The sequence below is a fragment of the Phalacrocorax aristotelis genome, chromosome 7 (assembly GCF_949628215.1).
Source record: "Phalacrocorax aristotelis chromosome 7, bGulAri2.1, whole genome shotgun sequence".
Taxonomy (NCBI): domain Eukaryota; kingdom Metazoa; phylum Chordata; class Aves; order Suliformes; family Phalacrocoracidae; genus Phalacrocorax; species Phalacrocorax aristotelis.
In genome coordinates, this window is record NC_134282.1 from 18614507 (window position 1) to 18634456 (window position 19950).

Sequence of the window (19950 nt, forward strand, 5' to 3'; positions counted from 1 at the left end):
ACAAAATTTCGTAAGTCTATGCAGTGATTCTTCGCAAATGAAAGTAAAATCCTGTGTGTTGAAATGGTTTCATTTCATGTTGGTGTACCTGTGGAAGGATTTACCTGAAGAATTTTCTCTTAGGATGAAGCTTTGCAGCTGATGACTCCAGGATGAAAGTTGACTTGTGTGCTTCCACTTGGCTACGAGGGGAGGAAAAAAAAAAAAGGAAAGACCCAGAGTCTTTAGGATGTGTTTAAAATATTGGGGGTTGCTTTGGAAGAGCTAATATTCATTAGAAGTAAATAAGTTTAGAATCTAGTAAATCATACAAGTGCACGTGACAGTTTTGATATGATAGATGAGCGTGTTAAGCCAGTGATGGGGAAACTTAATCTTAAGCAGTTGTTGGCATGTTAGGCAGGAATGAGCCACTCCCTGTGGAGGTCAAGAGTACATTGGTATTTGTGTGGCAATTTTTGATGGTTTGAAAGGAACAAGAGTGGTTTAAATTCCCAGGTAATGCATAGTTAACATGAACCGTAGCTTGCAATGTTTTGAGCTAATATGCTGGAGTAACTTATAATTTTAAAAGTTCTGTGGTTTATCATTGGAGAAAAATAAGACAGACTACTTTTTGTATTGGGGGCTGTAGCATGCTTGTTTCATTGTTGCAATATCCATATGTTTTATATGACTTGCTGTGAAATATTTATGCAGGTGAGAACAGTGTCTGTAGTGGGGCTGATTTGTGTATTAATTTACCTTGACCCCTAATTTCAAAGCACCATAGCAACTTTCTGTTTTTCTTTTAGATCAGGTCTCAGTGTTTTTAGAGCTTGCTGATCCTGGCTCATTGTTTTATATTATTGGAAGTTTGGAAGCTATTAAACGTCATCTTTCAGTTACAAATTCATAGCTGCCATCAGTGTCATTTCAAGTGGAATTTGGTGGGAGCAGCTCATAAAGTCATGATGAGAGGATAAAATAAGAGGCATATGGTTGAATGGTGTAAGAAGTGAAACTGGTTTTCATCCAGTTTTTGATGTATTTGCGTTATTTTTAACTAGCCTGGACTAAGGGTTTGATAAATTGGGGGTGTAGGGACTGTGCTGGGCAAAGAAAGCAATATTCTGTTAAGAAATTATGAAAACCATTCATATTGTAGAGCTTGGGTAAAACATTTTAATTGTACTCATAGGACTGTGCATAATGCAGTAAAATAACTCTGGGAGGTTTTAAGACAACTTTACGATGTGGTCAAATTAGAAGGAAAACTATTAGTTAAGAATTGAATAACTTTGTTTTATTATGGTGGTGTCCTATTAAGATTTTACAAGGAAGCAGGTTTGATCACGTACTTGGTTTGAAGTCAGTTTTGCACTGCAGATGGCCTTTGTTCTTCAGAAGCCTTTCTCAGTTGGTCTGAATGTGCTCCTCAGGGGAAGGATGCCTTTGGTGGAGGTGACTGGCCGTGTCTGCTCATGGCTGGCAGCACAGGTGCATTGTTATGGAGTGGGAACAGGCCCCTCCCTGGAGCTGGAAGACATGGTGTGAACTGGTAGGTTATCGATAACCTTTGGTATGTTTAACAAGACAAATCCTTCCGCGTAATTGTTTCACTGTGAACAAAAGCTTATCACCGGATGTGTTTGGACTTGTATCCCTTTTAATTTGTTTTGGATCGGGGACTGTAAAAGCCATTTAATCATCTGCAACATGCAGCAAAAGCTTTAACTTCAGAAAAGGGCAGTGAAGCGGGGCTGGGGTTTCTGGGGGGTGCTGCCCCAGCAGAGTGCCCGTGGAGCTACTGCTGCCACTGAGCAGTGCGTATTTGCAGGGGGGTGTTGCAGGGTATGGACCAAGTATTCCCCAGCTTGTTAAAATTGCTTAAGCAAGAACTGCATTTACTCCCAGTGCCTAGCGTGCAACTCCTGGTGTCATCTGACCTCTCTCAGTGCTGTGTAACTGGGAGCCTAGCGGTTATAAAGTACTTTATTCAGTAGTCTGCGGGCAAGAACAGGTGGATTAGAGGTGGGAGAGTGTGTGCACACTTCAACACTTCACATGGCTGATCTCTACCCCTATGTTATCTCCATCATTTACTTTCTCTCTACGCATCCTCTGTCCCTCAGTGCCAGGGCCCAGCATAGCCAAACTGTGGAGCTGGAAGTGGTGACTTTGGGTCCCAAATGGAGAAATGGGATTTGAATTTGGATCCCCAGCAGCCTGAGAACAAACTGCTGCATGAAGTGGTTTCTTCTGCTGATAATGGTGTTACGGCATAGGTGTAACATGGTACATGGTAAAAAAGCAAATTAACTTCAAGGGTAAAACAGACATTTCAAAACCAGGCAGAGAATTTAAGGAGGCATTAAGCAAAAGGGAAGTGGGGACTTAATGTTTTACTTGAGGGCATTAACTTGCTTTTCACACGTCCTCAGCTCTTGAGGCAACTTAGATGCTTTGGGTACTAATAGTCTTGATGTGATAGCTGTCATCTCTGGGTAGAATGGGAACAGGCAAGTGGGAAGTGCCATGTCAAAGCCAACAAATACTCTGGTTTTGCTGGTGAGAAAGCAAATGGAAAGGGTTTCCTAAAGCTGTGGGGCTGCCTGGGTAGGATCTGAGAACTTGCATGTCTTCCTTTTCTGTTTTATCAGCTTAAGATGAATGGTGAGTCATTATTAGCTGCATGGCGTGTTTCATTATTGGAGACTTGTCAGAAGAGTTGATTAATAATCCAGAGCGTTAGGATTCAATGTGATAAAACTAATCATAACAAAGTACTTCAGTGCCTAACTTGAAGCTCTGAAGAAAATCCTGTTATCTTAAAAGTGTGTGTATTTGAAAGGGCTAACTTTTTCTTTTTTTACAAGATAAACATAAACTCTGTTGGTGAGTTGTAGAGCAGCTGTACTATTTCCAGAGGCTGCTTTCCAAACTTCCCTGTGATGAAGTGGAGCTGAGATTTAGTCCTGTCACTTTTGGAGTTTCAGGAATATACTTCTCAAGACCTCTTAAATTGCATGACAGAAGTTGTTATGGAAACAGCTTAAATGATACATAAAATAATTGTAATGAACACAAATATACTTTCTTCTCAGTTTTCTGGAAGGGCCTGCCTTTTTGCTGAGTGTGGATTTGCCTTTTTTCTTTTTTCAAGTAGCTTAAACAATTTATGATTTATACATTTACTGTATTACAGTTTACCTTTGTAGATATTCTTGAAATAGCTGCTTCCAGGTAAGGAAAATTGTTAAATGTCATCCCATACTTACTTCTCTCTGGAGGGGAAGATTGAACAAGTGAAGACTGCTTTGAGTTCAGCAGATCTGTATGAAGCATCTTTCAATTTACTGGGCTTGTTTAACAAGCATTTTGAAAGCCCAGTGTAGCTGCATGTCTCAGAGTCCAATAACTCTACACAGTGTACTGCAAGAGAGAGATACTCCCATCCTTTCTGGTAAAAAGGAGTAGCAGTCTGTAATTTTTAGCAATGAATGTTTGCAGGTAGCACAGCCCAAACATAGTGTTTGAGCTGGCTACCTTGTAAAGGTTTGATTTGATTTCCTTGTTCTGTAATTTCCAGTGTTGAAGTGAGAGTTCTTGTTGGATGACTAACACATTTCAGTGCTGGTTAAGGCACTTTTGGAGTCCCAGTGTTCTTCACATATTAAATGTTTTATTAATGACATAAGCAGGTGTCAAGGCTAGTTCACAGTCACATGTTTTTGAGCCACGCTTCTGAATTTTGCCATTCTAAGATTCATTTTGCAAGAGTGTTGGATGGGGCTAACACTTGATGCTGAGGTGCTTCCTCACATGACCCGTTAGCACTTCGGCTTCGTACCTCTGTAGCACAACTAGGCGCATAATTTTTCTTGTATTTCTACTTTGCATTACAGTCTTTATTGTGTATTTGTTAAGAAAATTGTGTTCAGAATATTAAGAGGAATATATTGCTAAAGGTGGACACTGATTCTTTCTGTTAGAGGTATAACTCTTCCAGGCAATGTTACAGGTAGCTCATCACTGCTTTTGCGTAGCCTGCGAGTTTCATTTGTTACAGTGTGCAGCCATCCATTTCGTACTGGAATACAGTTTATTCTGAGGTAGAGGGTAGAACTCACGGCAAGTCATAGGGTAGAGCTTTAGTCTGTCAGCAAGGAATGGCTGGCTTTTGTGTGACTGTCTGAGCTGCACACATATAGTGGTGGGCTTCATCAGAATGAGCCAAGAGGTAAAACTGACACAACTAAACATAAATCAGTATATTAATAATTTCTGGGAATGTCCAAGCTATTAGGATTTGGAAGCATGATTCAAAGATTTGCCAAGTTAGCCTGTGACAACCAGTAAGAGGAGAGTTTGCCCAGGAAAAATAAGTTATAAAGTAGTTCAAGACTTTCTTAAAAAAAAAAAAAAAAAAATCTTGCACAATGAGAGTTTAGTGACCAAGGTGATGGCTTTATGCTGCCATCATCAGTGTTTAAATCCTCAGTATTTTTTGTTTGCACCTGTTTACTGATCTCATAACTGGCCATTGTTACAGAACAAACATGGAATTTGGTTGAGACACCAGCTTTTCTTTTTGGATGGGATATGAACTACCTATCAGAGTAATGTTTCTGTACTTGTGATTATGGGCACTGTCAGTGTTTCCATTATAAATTTCTGGATTTTTTTTTTTTTTAAAAGGAGCTTAAAACTCAGTTGTAAAAATTTGTTCTTGGCAGAAAACTTGTATACAAAATCTCAGCTTGAATAAGGCTTTTTAATGAATTTTGAGAGAGGGAAGGAAAACCTGGACTCCTTTGTAAGTTGAGGTTACAGAGGAGAAGCATACACTGAAATATCTTGTTAGTGGTACTCAGCTTGTAGAGAAGTAGTACAAGAGAACCCCCCTCGTGTTAGTCCCTCACCCTGCATTAAATTTTAAATTGAGTTATAACAATTGAGCTTAACTTTTGATTCATTCTGTGGAGAAGCTTTTGATAAACAGCATTCATTGCCAGGCACGAAAAACAGACCAGAGGGTACCTGGTATCAAGAAGCAGGGAACTCTGTGGTGGCCAGTCCTTCCCAGTGCTCACTGCAGGGAGAGAGGCTTTTTAAATTGCTGGTTGCAAAGGTGAGAAGTACCTTGTTCATGGTAACAGTAAATCTTATTCTGAAGGAAAGAAGTAAAAATATGTAATTCCTGTTTACTGTGTTTTTTCAGTGCTGCAGGAGATGCTCTGAGACCATGTTTAATCAATGTATATTTTCACTGGATTAAATCAACCTGAATACTGATGTCATGAAAATAAGCTGAGAAGCCTGGTGAAGGATGCTGATGCATTTTACTCTTCTAATAAACATTGCTTCAAAATTTAATGAAGCATAGCATGTTGCTAAAGGTAAATACAAGCAAACTGAGCTATAGACATTTTGCTTGAGGTGCTTGCTTTTTAGTAAGACTCGTCACTAAGTAATGTGAGCAGATCCATATGACGCAAATGCCAGCAGTCGTTTCCCTGCCACCGTTTCAAGGGGAAACCTGGTGATACTGATTGCTTTTACTAGACAGAGAGAAAACAGCAGTTTTCTGAGAAAAAACATGCATTCTGAGAGAAAACATGCAGCAATACATGTCCTCAGCAAAATGCTGAGCATCACCCATCTGTTTCAAGAAGCATCTTTGCTACACCTCGGGCCCCTAGTTGTAAAAGCAAACTCAAGTGAGTTTACTAGAATTTCCATTAAGATGGGCTTCTTTCAAAGGCAACTTGTGCGTAACCTTCTTGTTCTCATCTATTCCTTCTTGTTAATGCATTTTGTCTTTAATAAAAACTTCCTAAGTGTTCTATGAAGTATTAACAAGGTTCTATACATTTGGGTACAGCCCTCGGTGTGGTGTGTCCCTGGTTCTGACTGGGGCAACTGAGCACAACTGGAAAACAAATAACCCTGGGAAGGATGTATTTTCTTAGTGTGGTGTGCGGTGTCTGTGCCTTGAATGGGCATTTCCTTGCCTTCCAGCAGGTAAAGACAGACATACCAATTCCCTGGAGGCAGACCCGTTACCATATTCTTATGCCTTTCCTTCTAGTATGTCTTCTGTTGTGGCAGCTTTGTGGCTGGCTTTTCAAAAGAGGTTAGTTCTTCAGTACTGTTGCTGTTGCTTGTGTATAGATGAAGCTACATAACAAGAAAGACTCATAGCAGAAGTGTGTTTATGCAGAGAAACTTGGTGAACTAGTTTTGCTGCTGGAGGTGAGTTCAGTGAAGAAGTTTATAGTAAAAATTTAGTTTTCTGTTATTATAATAGACAATAACCCAAACATTTCAGAATCAGATAATTTGGTTCTAAACTAATCGAAATTTTAGTTTTAAATGTTTTGACCAAGGTCTGAACTAATTTTGGATAGGCATGGATAACCAAATTGCCAAAGATTCTTATTAGTAAGTGCCTGAAACTGATGAGGAGGTAGCTATGCTGTAGTTACAACCACGGAGTCATTCATGATTTTGCTTCTGTTTTGCTGTTTTAATGATATTCCTAAGTATGATACAGCAGAATGATGTTTTAGGTCATCTTTAAATAGGAATTCAATAATTGCTGCGATTAGTGATGAGCCTGTTAGCTTTGTGTGTAGAAGTAAGAAATTGATTTCTCCCAATGGCTAAAAAGTGGTGCTTTGTTTTTGGAACTGTGGGGAATTTGTTTACATCCTATCTTAATTTCAGCTAGCAGCTGTAAATAAACTAATACTGCCCTTCAGTTATGTGAGTACCTGCTGTGAAAGTCTGATCTACTGTTGTGAAACCCTGAACACGGTCTGTGTGGTTAAGCCTTAGTCCCTGGGTGGGAAGAAAAGAGAAATCCTCCTTCCGTTCACAGAAAGCTAACTGGTGTGTTAGTGTTTCTGATAAGGCCACAAGAGTTAAGTAACACTTTTAACCTAGGTGAAGTGTTTTGAGACATTAATCTGCACATCTACATGTAAACAAAATATCATCCCCATTTTCTGAATGGAGAAATACCCCCCTCACTTTCTCCTGGGATAACTGCCTCCTCAGCTGCCTTCATGTGTTTTTCTTTGACATGCTCTTGCTTTGATACCCAAGAAGCAGAGCAACTCAAGAATCTTAATTTATGAAAACTGTCAGGTATTTGTGTGTGTGCTCTTACCATAGCTGCTTTTCTATTTTCAGCCTTCTTTTACACTCGGACTCTGCCTTGCTAGCCATGTGCAATTCAGCTGTAACGTCTTTAGGACAGAGTATGCAGATCTGCCTAGCACAGTGTCAAATAGTGCAAACTAGGCAAGATGGTTTGAATAACTTACCAAAACGCATGGATGATTTAGAGCAGGATTATTTTTCTTATGCGCTTTGAAAGGAACCTGTTGAGAGTCTGACAGATGTGGAAGTCTGGGATTTCCTGGCTGTAATAGTGATTTAATACGAAGGCAGTCCCACCTGCGCTTTCTAACCAGGCATTCAAGGACTCCTCTGTGCATTTGAGTGAATTGGTCTCTAAGTCAGGAAGCCCAAATAAATGGATTTTTAGCAGGTTTAGGTCACAGGTGGGCAATGTTCCCTGTTTGAAAACCCACACTGTGTATTTGCAGGGATCTTTGAGCAAAATGTGCTGCTGTCATCTCCTTCCTCTCCTCCACAGGCACTTGGTGCTTTATGTTGCAGTGAGATGCTGTCCAGAGTCAGAATTTGCTGATATCAAGTGTGAAGGAGGATGATTGGCTCACAGCTTTTCTTCTCTTCAGAAATGACTTTAAGGGACACAGAAGGCTCTCAACAGTAGAGGAAGCTGTTATGTTTTATCCCCAGTGAATCATCTGATTTTCTTTTCCACGATTTACCATGCTGGCAGGGATTATCTCCTCCAATTCCTTTCCTCTGTGGGTGGTTCTCTTCAGCTGTGACTGTCCTGTTCTGCCACAGCTTCCCCTGAGCACAGAGCCTTTTCAGTGCCCATCCCAGGGTGATGGGGAAGGTACTGAATTCACAGTGGTCTTGGTGTGAATGACTGGAACTGGCAGCAGTGCAGCATACAAAAATACACTTAACCTGGTGGTTGGTTGATGTCTCAAGCCACTTCCTAGAGGATGGAGCTGCTGGTAGTGAGAAACCACTCTGGCAGATGGTACCAGCTGGCTCCTCTATGGAAAGTGTAGTGTTAAAATGGACTTCTAGTCTTCTGCTGCTAAAAGTCTCTAAGTTTCCTGGGATACATCTCCAGCACCTGTTACGAAATCCCTTCCTTCACACCGAAACATGACTATCTGCAAAGGAAGTGCTGGCTCATTTTATACTTTAATAGTATCATGCCGGCCTTGGGGGAGGCTATTGTTCTTGGTTGGAGCCATATTTTAATACAATTGAAATCTGATTTTGGAATTAATGTAGATGCCAGTTTCCCTGGTGTGACATGGTAAAGACTGTAGGAGTAGGATCCAATTTGGCTGGGTTCATTTGGTGGGATTGGGGGAGGCATAGTGGGATGTACTCAGCCTGGAGCAGCTGCATTTTGCCTTCTGTGTCCTCAAAGCAGCAGTTGATCACAGTGTAAGTGCAAGAATGTTTCTGCAGAAAATAAAATGAAATAAAGATAGGGCAGCCCAGCTGTTGTCTGAATGCAGCCGTAAAGATGGATGACTGGAAAGGCTAAGGAGCTAAGAACTATGTGAAGCACTCCTAGAGTGGGAGTCTTCATGAAACGTCAGCAATGACTTGTTTAGGTACCTGATGCTCTTCTCCCACTGTGTGAATAAATAAGCAGACCTGGGCTGATGGAACGCACCAGTCAAAGGAAGTTCCCACTGGGACATATATACTCTGAAAACTTCTATAAATTGTTCTGTAATATGGCAGTTTCCATTTATGGGTTTTCATAATAAGAGGCTTATTGGCAACCAATAATGCAAGTTAACTGTGGAAATTTCTATTGCTTTTCTTGGCCCCCATGCACTTCCTGAACAGTGTGTGCTTTGTCCCAGGTGTACCGTTCTGGGCTTTGAAAGTGTGTCAAAACATGCACAGGGCTGAGACCCCTGGGAACTGGCACTCGAAGCCTGATCAAAAGGAACAACAAAAGAAGGTGAGGGGCTTAAGGCAGGAGCCCCAGTGTGTTAACTCTTGGTTGATCTGTGTGTTTCCAGCCTTGATGAGTTAAAGTGCTGATCACCAGTGAGAGATTTTTGTAGACATATGGGAAATTGTTCTTACACAGTTCTGAACAAAGCTTCAAGACCTACATAGCCTAAGGAGGTATAGGTATGCAAATATCTTGGATAGCCCTTCCAGTACATTTCGATTAGTTTGCATTGTCAATCCACTTTCCTCTTACGGGCACGTGCGGGTGCAGGCATGTATGGTTTATGAAATGTTGAATAAGTCTTCAAAGAGTATCATTGTTTCCAGGAAATATGTTTTTCATACATACTTTTATTGTTTAAAAAAAAAGGGCAGTAATGGATAATACTTGGGGTTTGTGTGAGCCAACGGTGTGGATTTGCTTGGCATTGCAGCTTTCAAATGATACACACTCAGCACAAGTAGATTCTTTTCTGATTACATGCAAACACTGTGTAACAATTACATCTTTTAAAATATATATTGATTCATGGTATTGTCTTGAAGTTGCAAGTAATCCAAAAGCCTCTCTGCTTCTTTAGATCAGATACAAACTGGATATCTTTCTGCAGTAGTTCACTGAAAATGCAGTGATTTCAGAGAATCATACCTTTGAAGATGTAACCTTACATTGCTCTCTTCCTCTAATCCACCCCTCTTGAATGATTTATTCTAGGGACTGTGCATCATAGGTTTTGTCCTGGCACCCATTCCTGTAGGGTTGCAGTGCCTGTCCACATTACCAGAAAAAGATGGCTGGGAGACAGTTTTTTTTTTTTTTAAAAAAAAGTTAAACCAAAAAGAAAAGAACACACACGCAAAGAAAAGAAAACCAGTTCCAGTTAGTAGAGAGGGTTTTGCTGCCAGTGTGGATGGGGCATAATTTGATTTAAATGACCTTTGAAAAACAGTTCTCAAAATTGTTCCATGCATTTTCTTCCTGGCGACTGTTGAAAATATGGAGCCGAATATTTTCTGTGATGTTTCAAACCAATATGTTCTGGCAACCTCATAGCTGGGCCCTGTGCATTACACTCTTGTTTCCAGTTCACTGTGGCCTGGAGTGCAACACACAGCTCATGAGATGCACCAAAGTGGGAGGTCTTGCGAGGAGCAGGCAATACAAAGACCCAAGGTACAAGGAACATTTCACTGGGGTCCAGCAGGGAGGCTGCCAGTTTTAAGGGCCTCTTTTATGAACAGAATTTGCTTGTAGGAGATGGAGGAACTATGTGTGCGTCATCAGATTTCGTGAGTGTGTAGGAGAAGGTTGATTTCTGGGTGTTGTTAAAGGCTGGATGCTGAACTAGATCTTTTGCACCTCCCCAGGGTCAAACTTTTTTCACTAGAGAGATTTGCTGTACAGATGATGGGCCATGGATAAGTATAGATCGTTGCTTTAAGTGTGACAACATAGAGCTGCATAAAAGAACAGTGTGTGGGTTGGGAAGCTGTGGCTGGGACACAAGGTCTTTGCTCTATCACTTCTGCTCCAGGGACTCCTGTGTTTTGGGAATGTGTGTGGGAAGGTTAGTGCCATAGCAGTAGGTATTCTGAAAACAGAGGCTGTCTTTTTAGCACCAGATCAAATCCTGGGGGTGGCAGCAGGAGTGGAAAGTGTGGAACAAGTTTGTTGATCTGGCTATAATACACAGCTGTTTGTAGTGCTGTTGGGAGTCCTTAACAGGTTGGTTTGCCTACAAAGGAGATCATACTGTGTTCCCTGCAAGTGGGCACAGGGACACTGTGATTCCCCACGTCTCCTTGACACTGTTACCCTCAGCATGTCTAAATATCACAGAGCAGCTCTGAAGTATGAATCCCCTCAAGCCCAGAGAGAGATCTCTCACAGGTATCCCCAAGTAATTCTTGGGAAAGGTTGTACAGACCTACCATGGGCCTATTATGACCCTTTACCAGCTCTGCTTTCAAAGCAACTTGGGGCAAGGGGTCCTCTTTGCACTCGGATATTTCTTCTGCAGGCTGCAGAGTGGCTCCTTTTTGGACTTCTGGAGTGGTGTCACCCACTCCACTGGTGCCATGGCACATGGGGTACCTGTGCTGTACAGGGAGCAGCTGCTTCTGGCAGCATTTTTTGGAGAGTACAGAAGGCAGGACTGTACAGATGGAGCTGTTTAATTTATCCTGTTAGGAGAACCAGATGAAATGAACTTGAGGGAATGTGGTCCTAGGACTGTGTGTCCTACAGGAAGCAGTACAGGAGCAAGACTTGGGAGCAATGGGCCTGGGAAGACCCCAGAGAGGTGGCAGGAAGGGGTGAAGGCAGGAGTAGATTGAGGAGAGACGGGGACAGAGGCAACGGTCTCCTGCTTGGTGATAATGAAGTGTTGATAAACATGTTTGGAAGCAGACTGTGGGTGTGGGATGAGGGCCAGGGCAACATGAGCGGGGAGCTTTCAGAGGCAGGGCAGAGACCAAATAGGGCGTGGAGATACATAGTGAGGAGGCAGTTTTTGTTTTGCCTTCAGGATTCAGAAAGGTCAGTCTCGAGAATTTTCCCTGTTGATGCTTTTCCACTTGTTATTCTGGTTATTTATGCAAGGTCGTGGGAGAAGGACTTGAGCTGCACTTGGAGGAGACACACTGTAACCTGTGATGTTTAAGTACGGCCTGAGGCACAGAGAGAAGATGAGTGAACTGTTCAGAAATCAGGTTTATTGGTGGAAGCAGGAATAAGTAGTGAGAAAAGGTGGCTGTTTGGAGATATGTGGTTTTTTTCTGCAGTTAATTCTGTTGTGTAGCTGGCTGACAAGCCTGGATGTAGGGCTGTCTGCTTGGTCTGGACTAAACCTGGATGCTCAGTCTGATTACTTGAATTAACTCTGTAGTAAAAACTCACTTTGCTGCAGGTTAGTCTGAGCAGAGAGGATACGGGATGCTGCTGAGGGCACGGGAGATGGCTTTGGGGATTCAATAGGTTTGATGGGCATATTGCAGATATGCTACTAGATTTTGTTTTGAAAACACATGCATTACATTTTATGTGTTTCTCACTCACCTCTCACCTCCTGCAGTGCGAGCGAGTCAGAGAAGAACTCTGAAAAGTTGCAGTTTCCAAGAAGCCTTTGTCTACTTAGATCATTGACTGCTTTGAATCCACAGGCAGGATGGCTTTCTAGTGACTGCCGTGACAAAACTGTGTGTGACATCTGGGAGCAACAGACCCTACTGGGGAGGAGCAAGTAACCTTTCCTAGTCAAGAGGAGAGATTTTGGTTTGGATGTTTTTATGATTATTGCATCCAATGTGATGCCTGGAATGTAAATTATGATGTGCTGTTTAATATAAAATAGCTATCCTGCAGGCTGTTAGCAAGTGTTTCCAGTGATTTAAAATTAAAAGATTGTAAAAAAAAGACCAAAAAACAAACCAAAACACAAATCCAAAAACAAACAGCAACTCAAACCACAACAAAAACCCCCACTCTAACCTTATTGCTATTTTATAAGTAATGCCATAACTAGTCCTACTGAGACTAGTCACCTTTACTGAGTTGTTGTCTTTGCCAGAGCTGTTTGGTGTATGTGGGATTATAAAGAGAAAGAAGGGTGATTTGGACAGGTGTTTTTTCTCTTATTGGAAGTGCCATCCTTTCTTTAGCCAAGAAGGAGCTAGAGTGAGCCAGCCTTTGTTTCATTGCTGTTTTCAGAAAAGCAAAACTCTTCCTTGCAATATTTATGGTAGCTTGGCTCTAGCATGTATGTATGAGCTGTGACAGCATTCTCATGTTAGCCAGGCTCCGTTCCTACTCCCTCGTGAATGAACATTAGGGAACCGGCTTTTAAGTGAAGCCTGTTTAATATGGCAAAAGCTGGGAGACTAATAGATGCAGGTGTTCGCAGTAGTGGTATGAAATGTGGTGTTTGCGTTAGTGTTGTGGTAGCAACGGTCTTTTTAACGGTGAGATGGTAACTTGGTCCAAAGCCCCTGTTTTCAGCTGTCTTCCTTTTGAAATAACCACTTTCAACTTGTTTCTGTTTCTCAGACTTGTTGCTTAACTCAAGCTCAGCTGCAGAGAGGACCAACAACCAACCTAAACTTTGTCCCTCTACCCAGTATTGAGCATATTAACTTGTCTATAGTTAAAGAAGAACTTGTGTCTGACCAAAGGTTTTTTTGGAAGAAGGGCATTTGGTTTGCAGACCTCAGGAGGTAGACTTGTGCTGAAGACCTTATTTCCCTTATAGCTGTTCCCATGTTTAGTCCTCCCCATTTAATATTAGCTTCCTGTCTACTATCAGTCTATCTTCAGCTTCCACTTGCTGGTGAATCTATGGCACCTTCCTGTAGTAGTGTGAGGAACCTCTTTGTGCATTGTCTGTTTGCCTCAGTGAAGAGTTACCATCAATTGCTTGTCACTTCTAAAATCTTTTGGATAAATTACACGTTTTGGGCTTGGTTACTCATGATGAGGCATTTTACTGGGTTTTGACTGACTTAGGGAGAAGAAGAGGTATTGTGCTATATCATCTCCATTCTTCCCCAGCATCTTTATGAAAATACATGTTGCACAAGTCTGGCATCTCTCAGCAGTGCAGTATTACAGAGTTAAGCTTGCTTTCACTGCTTATAATACTAAGGATCCCATTGCTGAGGTTTTTGTTCATTAGAAATCTTTTACATTCTTTTCAGAGTCAGCAATTTCCAAGGCAGACCCATTCACAGGCATGTGTTGCATATTCTTAGATATTTGAGTTTACTTTTGGCTATTCTCAAACATTCTGGATTCAGATCAGCCTTGTTCACCAATTGGACCTGACTCTTCTGCAAGTCTTTGTCATCTGCAAGTTTTATTACCAGTGACTTAGTATTTAGTTTCAAGTTATTGGGAATGCTTGGCCTACTGCAGACCTCTGTGGAATACCACCAAAAACCTAATTCCCAGTGGACTGTTCTGTGTACTTGTGGGTTTCCTACTGCATCTTCATTGCAGGACCTTCTTTGGGGGCTTTGGTGAATTTTGGAGCAACAAAAAGGATACCTCACAAGGGGTCTGGCTGACCAAGTTTGGCTAATGTGCTAAAAGTCATAAACGTAGTCCTTCATTATCAAATCTAATCACTTTTTTTGTTGTTTTGATTTTTTTTTTTAGAAAGTCGTGTCTATTTGTTGTTTCTTCTTTAAGCGGAAGCAAATGCTGTCTTTGAATTTCTGAAGCAGTCCTGCTATGGAAAAAGGACAGCAAAAACTGAGCACAAGTCGTTGGATGTTTAAAGAAGAATCTAAGATGCTCTCTGCTTGAAATAATAGTGATGTTCTGGAGCATGGTGGGCGAGTTTGACCTGAAGAATCCCAAGAATAGAATGCTCTAGTGGAAATGTCTAAAATTCAATATTTTAGTCCCTCTTTTTAATATCAGCATTTTGAGCAAGGTGAAAAATTTCACCTTCATTCAATCTGTGTCCAAAACAGCTGTAGGGAAGATGATCCTGCTTCCTTACCTGCAAGATGCTTTCAGAGAAGGAGGCCTCTTCACACAAGCTTCTGTTGTTGAAAACAGTGACCTTAGCCATGCAAGGTGCACCCGACCAACTGTGTCTAGTCCAGCAGTCTTCCATGCCTCATCTTCACATCTATGAGGATTCATGGATTACTTTTAAGGATCAGAGATTAATAAGGAAGAAAAGTAAACCTATTAGTATCAGGCTTAAACACTTTGGGGCTTGGTGCACTTATTGGAAAAAGCCTGGGGGTTAATAGCTCAAAGATGATTGAAAATCACTGGTCTGCTTCAGTAGTTTGACATTATAGACTAATGTATGAGTTATTAACTGTTGCTATTGAGGAGGCAGCAACAAAAGCCCCATACCTGATCTGAGAATAAACAGGCCTGGGCTTTGTCCACGTGTGGATATGTGACTTAGGTGGAAAGTCTGTGAAAAGCTTGGAACTAACAGGGCAGGTATAAGATTGCTTCTGGAAGAGGAATTAGTTTCTCCTGCAGCTCAGGAGGTAACCCTTGTGCTTTCAGATGCACAGACTCCTGGTTCAGTTTTCTGTTGGAACAAATTCCTCCTTAGTAAGGACAATTGTTCGTTTGATGGCTGCTTCAAGACTGGGCTGGATGCAGCAAGGTAATTGGTCTGCTGTCCAGATTGTATGTATCCATGCCAGGATGTACTTCCCCACTAGCTGTTTTTATTACATTTATGGTTGAAATGGGATTTTCATTCAAAGATCTTGTGTTCAGTCAGCTATGACTTTACAAACTAATCACTGTGGGGTAGAAACTTGATGCTTGTTCAGTGATAGGTATTTGTTTAAAGTTGGAAGAAAACTTATTCAGCTATTCAGGATCAGACATTCAAATAAGGAACTGACTTTCATCAAGATGTTTATTAAAAGTTGGGTGTGGTGGTTGTTTGTTTTTGTTTTTGTGTTTTTTTAATTAAGCATATGCAAGTAGTATAACCATAAAGTTGACATTTGACTTCCCAGGTCAGGAAGTTAAGGTCCTTTAAGGGGCCTTAACCATGCATTGTGGGATGTTTGCATGGTAGTAGGGTCATACATTTCATCCATATGCAGCATGGAGGAATCCCCTCCTTCTGGGTCCAAGCAGAGTCCAGCTGCATTGTCAAAGAACAATGCTCTGTGCTACACATATGACTACATGATAGGCTTAGCCAATTGTGTATTTGATTTATTCTGTACCTCTGATAAGTACCAAAATATTATAACAGTATGTGTTATGTCATGTATGAGCTTCAGTAGCATAAGAAGAAATAGGAGAGTGCAATATCATCACTTTCTGGTTTCCGAGATGCTGCACATAAGAAATGCTTATTCTGTCATGGCTCGTATACAGAAGGACCCTGCATTTTGGAATCTGTGTGATGAGCTCATGTTGGCCAGCCACTCTGATCATCATAAAATGGAGTAATTGTATCCATTGAGCTCCTGATTTTGAGAAGCCTTATGCAGCTTTCCAGTCTTGTGATGTACAGCTTCCCTAAATTTTTGGTGTGATGTAAAAAATCTTGGGTCAAATTCCCTGCTCTGTTATGTATGAGGTCAGCCTAAATGATCTGTCTTGGCCTTAAAATGAAAACAAATCCTATCACCCATGCTTGCCAGCATCTGGACATTTTGCTGCTCTGTGCTGTGTAGAGGTCATGATTTTGTGGACTCTGGAAAACTTTACTTAAAAATCCATTTGCAAATCCATAAGGAAATGTGTGACTCGGAGCTTAGGTAGTCACAGCTGCAGTATCATGCTAGCTAGCGACAGCAGTGTGTATCCTCTAGCTTGGGGGAAGCACAGTAATTTTAGCATATAACATTTAAAAAGAAATCCATATCTGCTGCCTTCTTTAACACAACATAAACTCTTCAAGCACTTCACTGCATTACATATAGAAAGCTTTGTAATTTAGCACCCGAAACACATCTCACACTCTCCAAAGAACTACTTGGAGAGAAAGAAATTCAGGCAAAGCCTAAAGGGGTTGAAGAAAATGAACTCCTGCTGCAGTTGCACACTTGCACACATCTGGTGCAATTGAAATTTAAGAGCTGAATACATTCACATCTGACCATAGTAGGGTCCAAACAATACTGTTGACACTGGTTTTCATTTTGGATAGGCACGCTGGCAGAGTCACTAGCGTGTGGAGCCTTGTCAGCTCTCTAATCTAATAGACTATTCTTGCCCAGACCATTGTGTGTCAGTATTTTATGTACCAAATGTAGCTGGTTTAATAAATGGCTGTTTTCCCTTTTTGTCACAATTTCATGTTTGAGTTAAAATCTGCTATGGTAACAAATTACATACATATTAAAAAATGAAAATAAAGATGGAAAGCAGAGTCACAAAAGGTAACAAGAGTTCCAAGTAATGTCATTTGAGTTTTTTTTAAAGACTTGAATTCAACCCTGTTTTAAAATTTATTTTATTTGTTATGTATTGTGAAAAGGTTACAAAGAAATGGGTACCGCTTGAAAGCATGACTATAGCTCTGTATATGTAAAATTGTGAGAGTCTTCCCTGTACAGATCTGATTTGATCAGTTACTGAAAGTTAGTAAACAATAATTTGTTGAGCTTTTTGGATTGTATTTTTCTTACTTGGAATAGTTGTCTTCAGCTAGGACCTGTTGAGGCTATTTATGCTTATTTCTAGTGACTGTATCATGTCAAGTATGTTACCAGAAAGGTGTGTTTTGGTTTGGATTTTTCTTGTGTTGCTTTTTTTTATTGCATTTTTTTAAAGGGCCCTTCACTTGCCTTGCTGGTGGCATGAGTTGCTGCTGTTGTGTACTGGGTTAGCAAAGCTGAGGACTGGGGACCTTGGAGGAGCATCTCCAGGGAATTACGTGCCTGGCGAACATCAGTGCAAGCTAGAGAGGAGCTTATATGCTGGGAGGGCATTGGAATGGAGTCACCCACTTTCTCTGTGATTTTAATGTTTAGTAGGTTATTTCTTATTCCATGCTGATTTGAATCTTGCACCAAAGTACCCCAGCTTGAGCGAAACTTAAACACTTTTGAAACTAAAACCTGGATCTAGGTTCTAGGGCCAGGTAGGTGCTTGCAACTCACTGTTGCTTGCATGAAGGATTCTAGTAAAGGCACAGACATCCAAGTTATGGACCATTGTGATCATTGTAACCCAAGACGGAACAGTTTCTGCCTCTGTCATGTGCAATGAGGAATGCCATCCAGGCCTGGTGTCTGCTGGGACATGGGTTCTTTATGATTTTGTTTGATGTGATTAAACGTATGGTTTCTCCTCCCCCTGTGCCATTGCTGCACTAAAATGGGGACAGATCTGTAGCAATGGTCAGCTACTTATCTGAAGTATCAGTTAGTTAATGGTTAAGTAATCTGTACTCTAATTAAGTTAATTCCTCTTGGTAATTTAATTAGGAGATTTGTATAAGCAATAGCAATAATTGAGTGCCTTTTACAAAAAGACCGGAGCCTAAAATAGATGTAAAGCTTGATGCCTTACTGAGCTGGCACTGCCCAGCTCCTCCACAGCTCACAGGGCACTGTGTTCTCTGGTCTGTACTTTTTCAGTCTGTTCCTAATTGTGTGTTGGGGAGCTGTCCCGGAGATGTGCTTTGACGTGATCCCAGCGTTCGCTGGAACTGTTTGAGTTTTGGGCCTTCCCAGGACAATTAGTGTATCTTGGTGAACAATGGTCTAAGCAACTCATTAAATTGTAGTGTATCCTCCTCCCTTTTTGTGCTTACTCCCAACTTCTGGAGAGCAGCTTAGAGACTTGGCAGGAACTGTATGGTTATGCTCTAGATACGCTTTGGATATGTTATTGCTGCAGTTGAGGTATTGCAAAAGCCATGCCATTCCTGTCTTTATCCTAGTGAGGTACCTCTTTCGGTTGTGCAGTGTCTGCGGCTAATTACATAGCAATTGCAGTGTGCCACCAGCCACCCACAATTCATTGTTAGCATCCTTGGGGATGCAGATGAAAAAGGAAAGATATTTTTTTTTTTCAGTCCAGTGATTTAGCTTGCCTCTTTTTTTTTTTCTTTTTAAATCCCCTGGTCCTTCAGGTAATAAAGCCAGATGGTAGTGACAAAGAAACAGAAGCCACATATGAATCAGATGTCCCCGAGGATATGTTGGGGACTTGCATTCCTCGAGAGACAGTGAAAGACGATGCTGAAAGTCCGGATGTCATTATAGAAGCTCAGTTTGATGATAGTGATGCAGAGCATGGACAAGACCACTCGCAGGATACATTGGCAGACGACATTAAGAAACTTTCCCTGGATACCGGTGAAAAGGGTGAGTAGATCAGATTGCTGATTTAAACTGTTATTTGAGCAAACTGTTGAAGTATTACTTTGTTGCCTTGCTTTGCTGCAAGATATGAAATACAGGCATAAAAGCTTAATGCCTTATCATTTCTGTCCCTTTCTGCTAAACTACCTTCATAGTTTTGAATGGATATTAAGGACTGGGTTTTATGTAGTTTTGATTGATGCAAAGTAAATCTGTGAAACAGAACTAACACCTTTAGATTTGCAATTCTCAGGGCTGTCTGGAGACTGGTGGTTGCTGTTTAATTCAAGATGCTGCTGTAGCAGTTTCCTTCATCACAGCTTGGCTGGCCAATCTATGTGTCTCAGTTTTGGGATAAGAATATATTTCCTTGGGGGCAGTTAGGTTTGCTGCTGTTTTCAAACAGTTGAGTTATGAGCAACTTAAAGATTTGGTCCATTTAAAAAGAAAATTGCACTAAAACCTAAAGCCAATTATGTGATCTGTTTTGAAGGCAAACCTATTTTATTCTGAATCTGAATTCCATCCAAACCATCAAGTGTTGCTTAGGGCAAAATAAAGTAGGCTCCCCTGTCCCAAACTATGCTTATGCTGCTCTTTGCATGTCCTTTCTTGTACTAAATCCCCTCCTGAAGAGCTGTGTGTTGAAAGGATTCTGACAATTAGCTCATTTAACATGTACCTTCAGCTGCTGGTGAAAAATTTGCCAGGACAGATATTCTGGTTCATTCCTGACGCATGCCCCAGTTGTCCAGAAAAGTCAGCAGTAACTTAGGACATAAGTAGTTGTTGGTCTGTGACAAATCTTAGTGGTGGTTTTAAAGCTGTTCTATTTAATACCTCATGTTTCCTGAGAGATTGCTTTTGAAGATGCAGACCTCTGCCTATACTGTTGGTAGACGTCCATTTTTCACACCCATCTGTTAATAAAACTGGAAATAACATTTGAGTGGAAGTGTAGTTTTTATGACAAAACATTGGTTTCAGATCATGAATGGAGCTGCCACCTCACCAGTTTGTGATGCCGTTTCCTTCTGGGTACCTCCACTGTCTTTGAGT

General features: G+C 41.1%; 1 protein-coding gene across 4 annotated transcripts in view; it reads left to right on the forward strand.

The window, feature by feature from the left end:
• DIS3L2 (DIS3 like 3'-5' exoribonuclease 2) overlaps positions 1-19950 on the forward strand; it is a 196921-nt gene that overhangs the window by 42040 nt on the left and 134931 nt on the right. For all 4 annotated transcript variants that reach the window (XM_075099086.1, XM_075099087.1, XM_075099089.1 and 1 more), the window contains one exon: positions 18660-18894. In XM_075099086.1, the coding sequence (XP_074955187.1) occupies positions 18660-18894 (235 nt within the window). The remainder of the gene's footprint in view (positions 1-18659; positions 18895-19950) is intronic.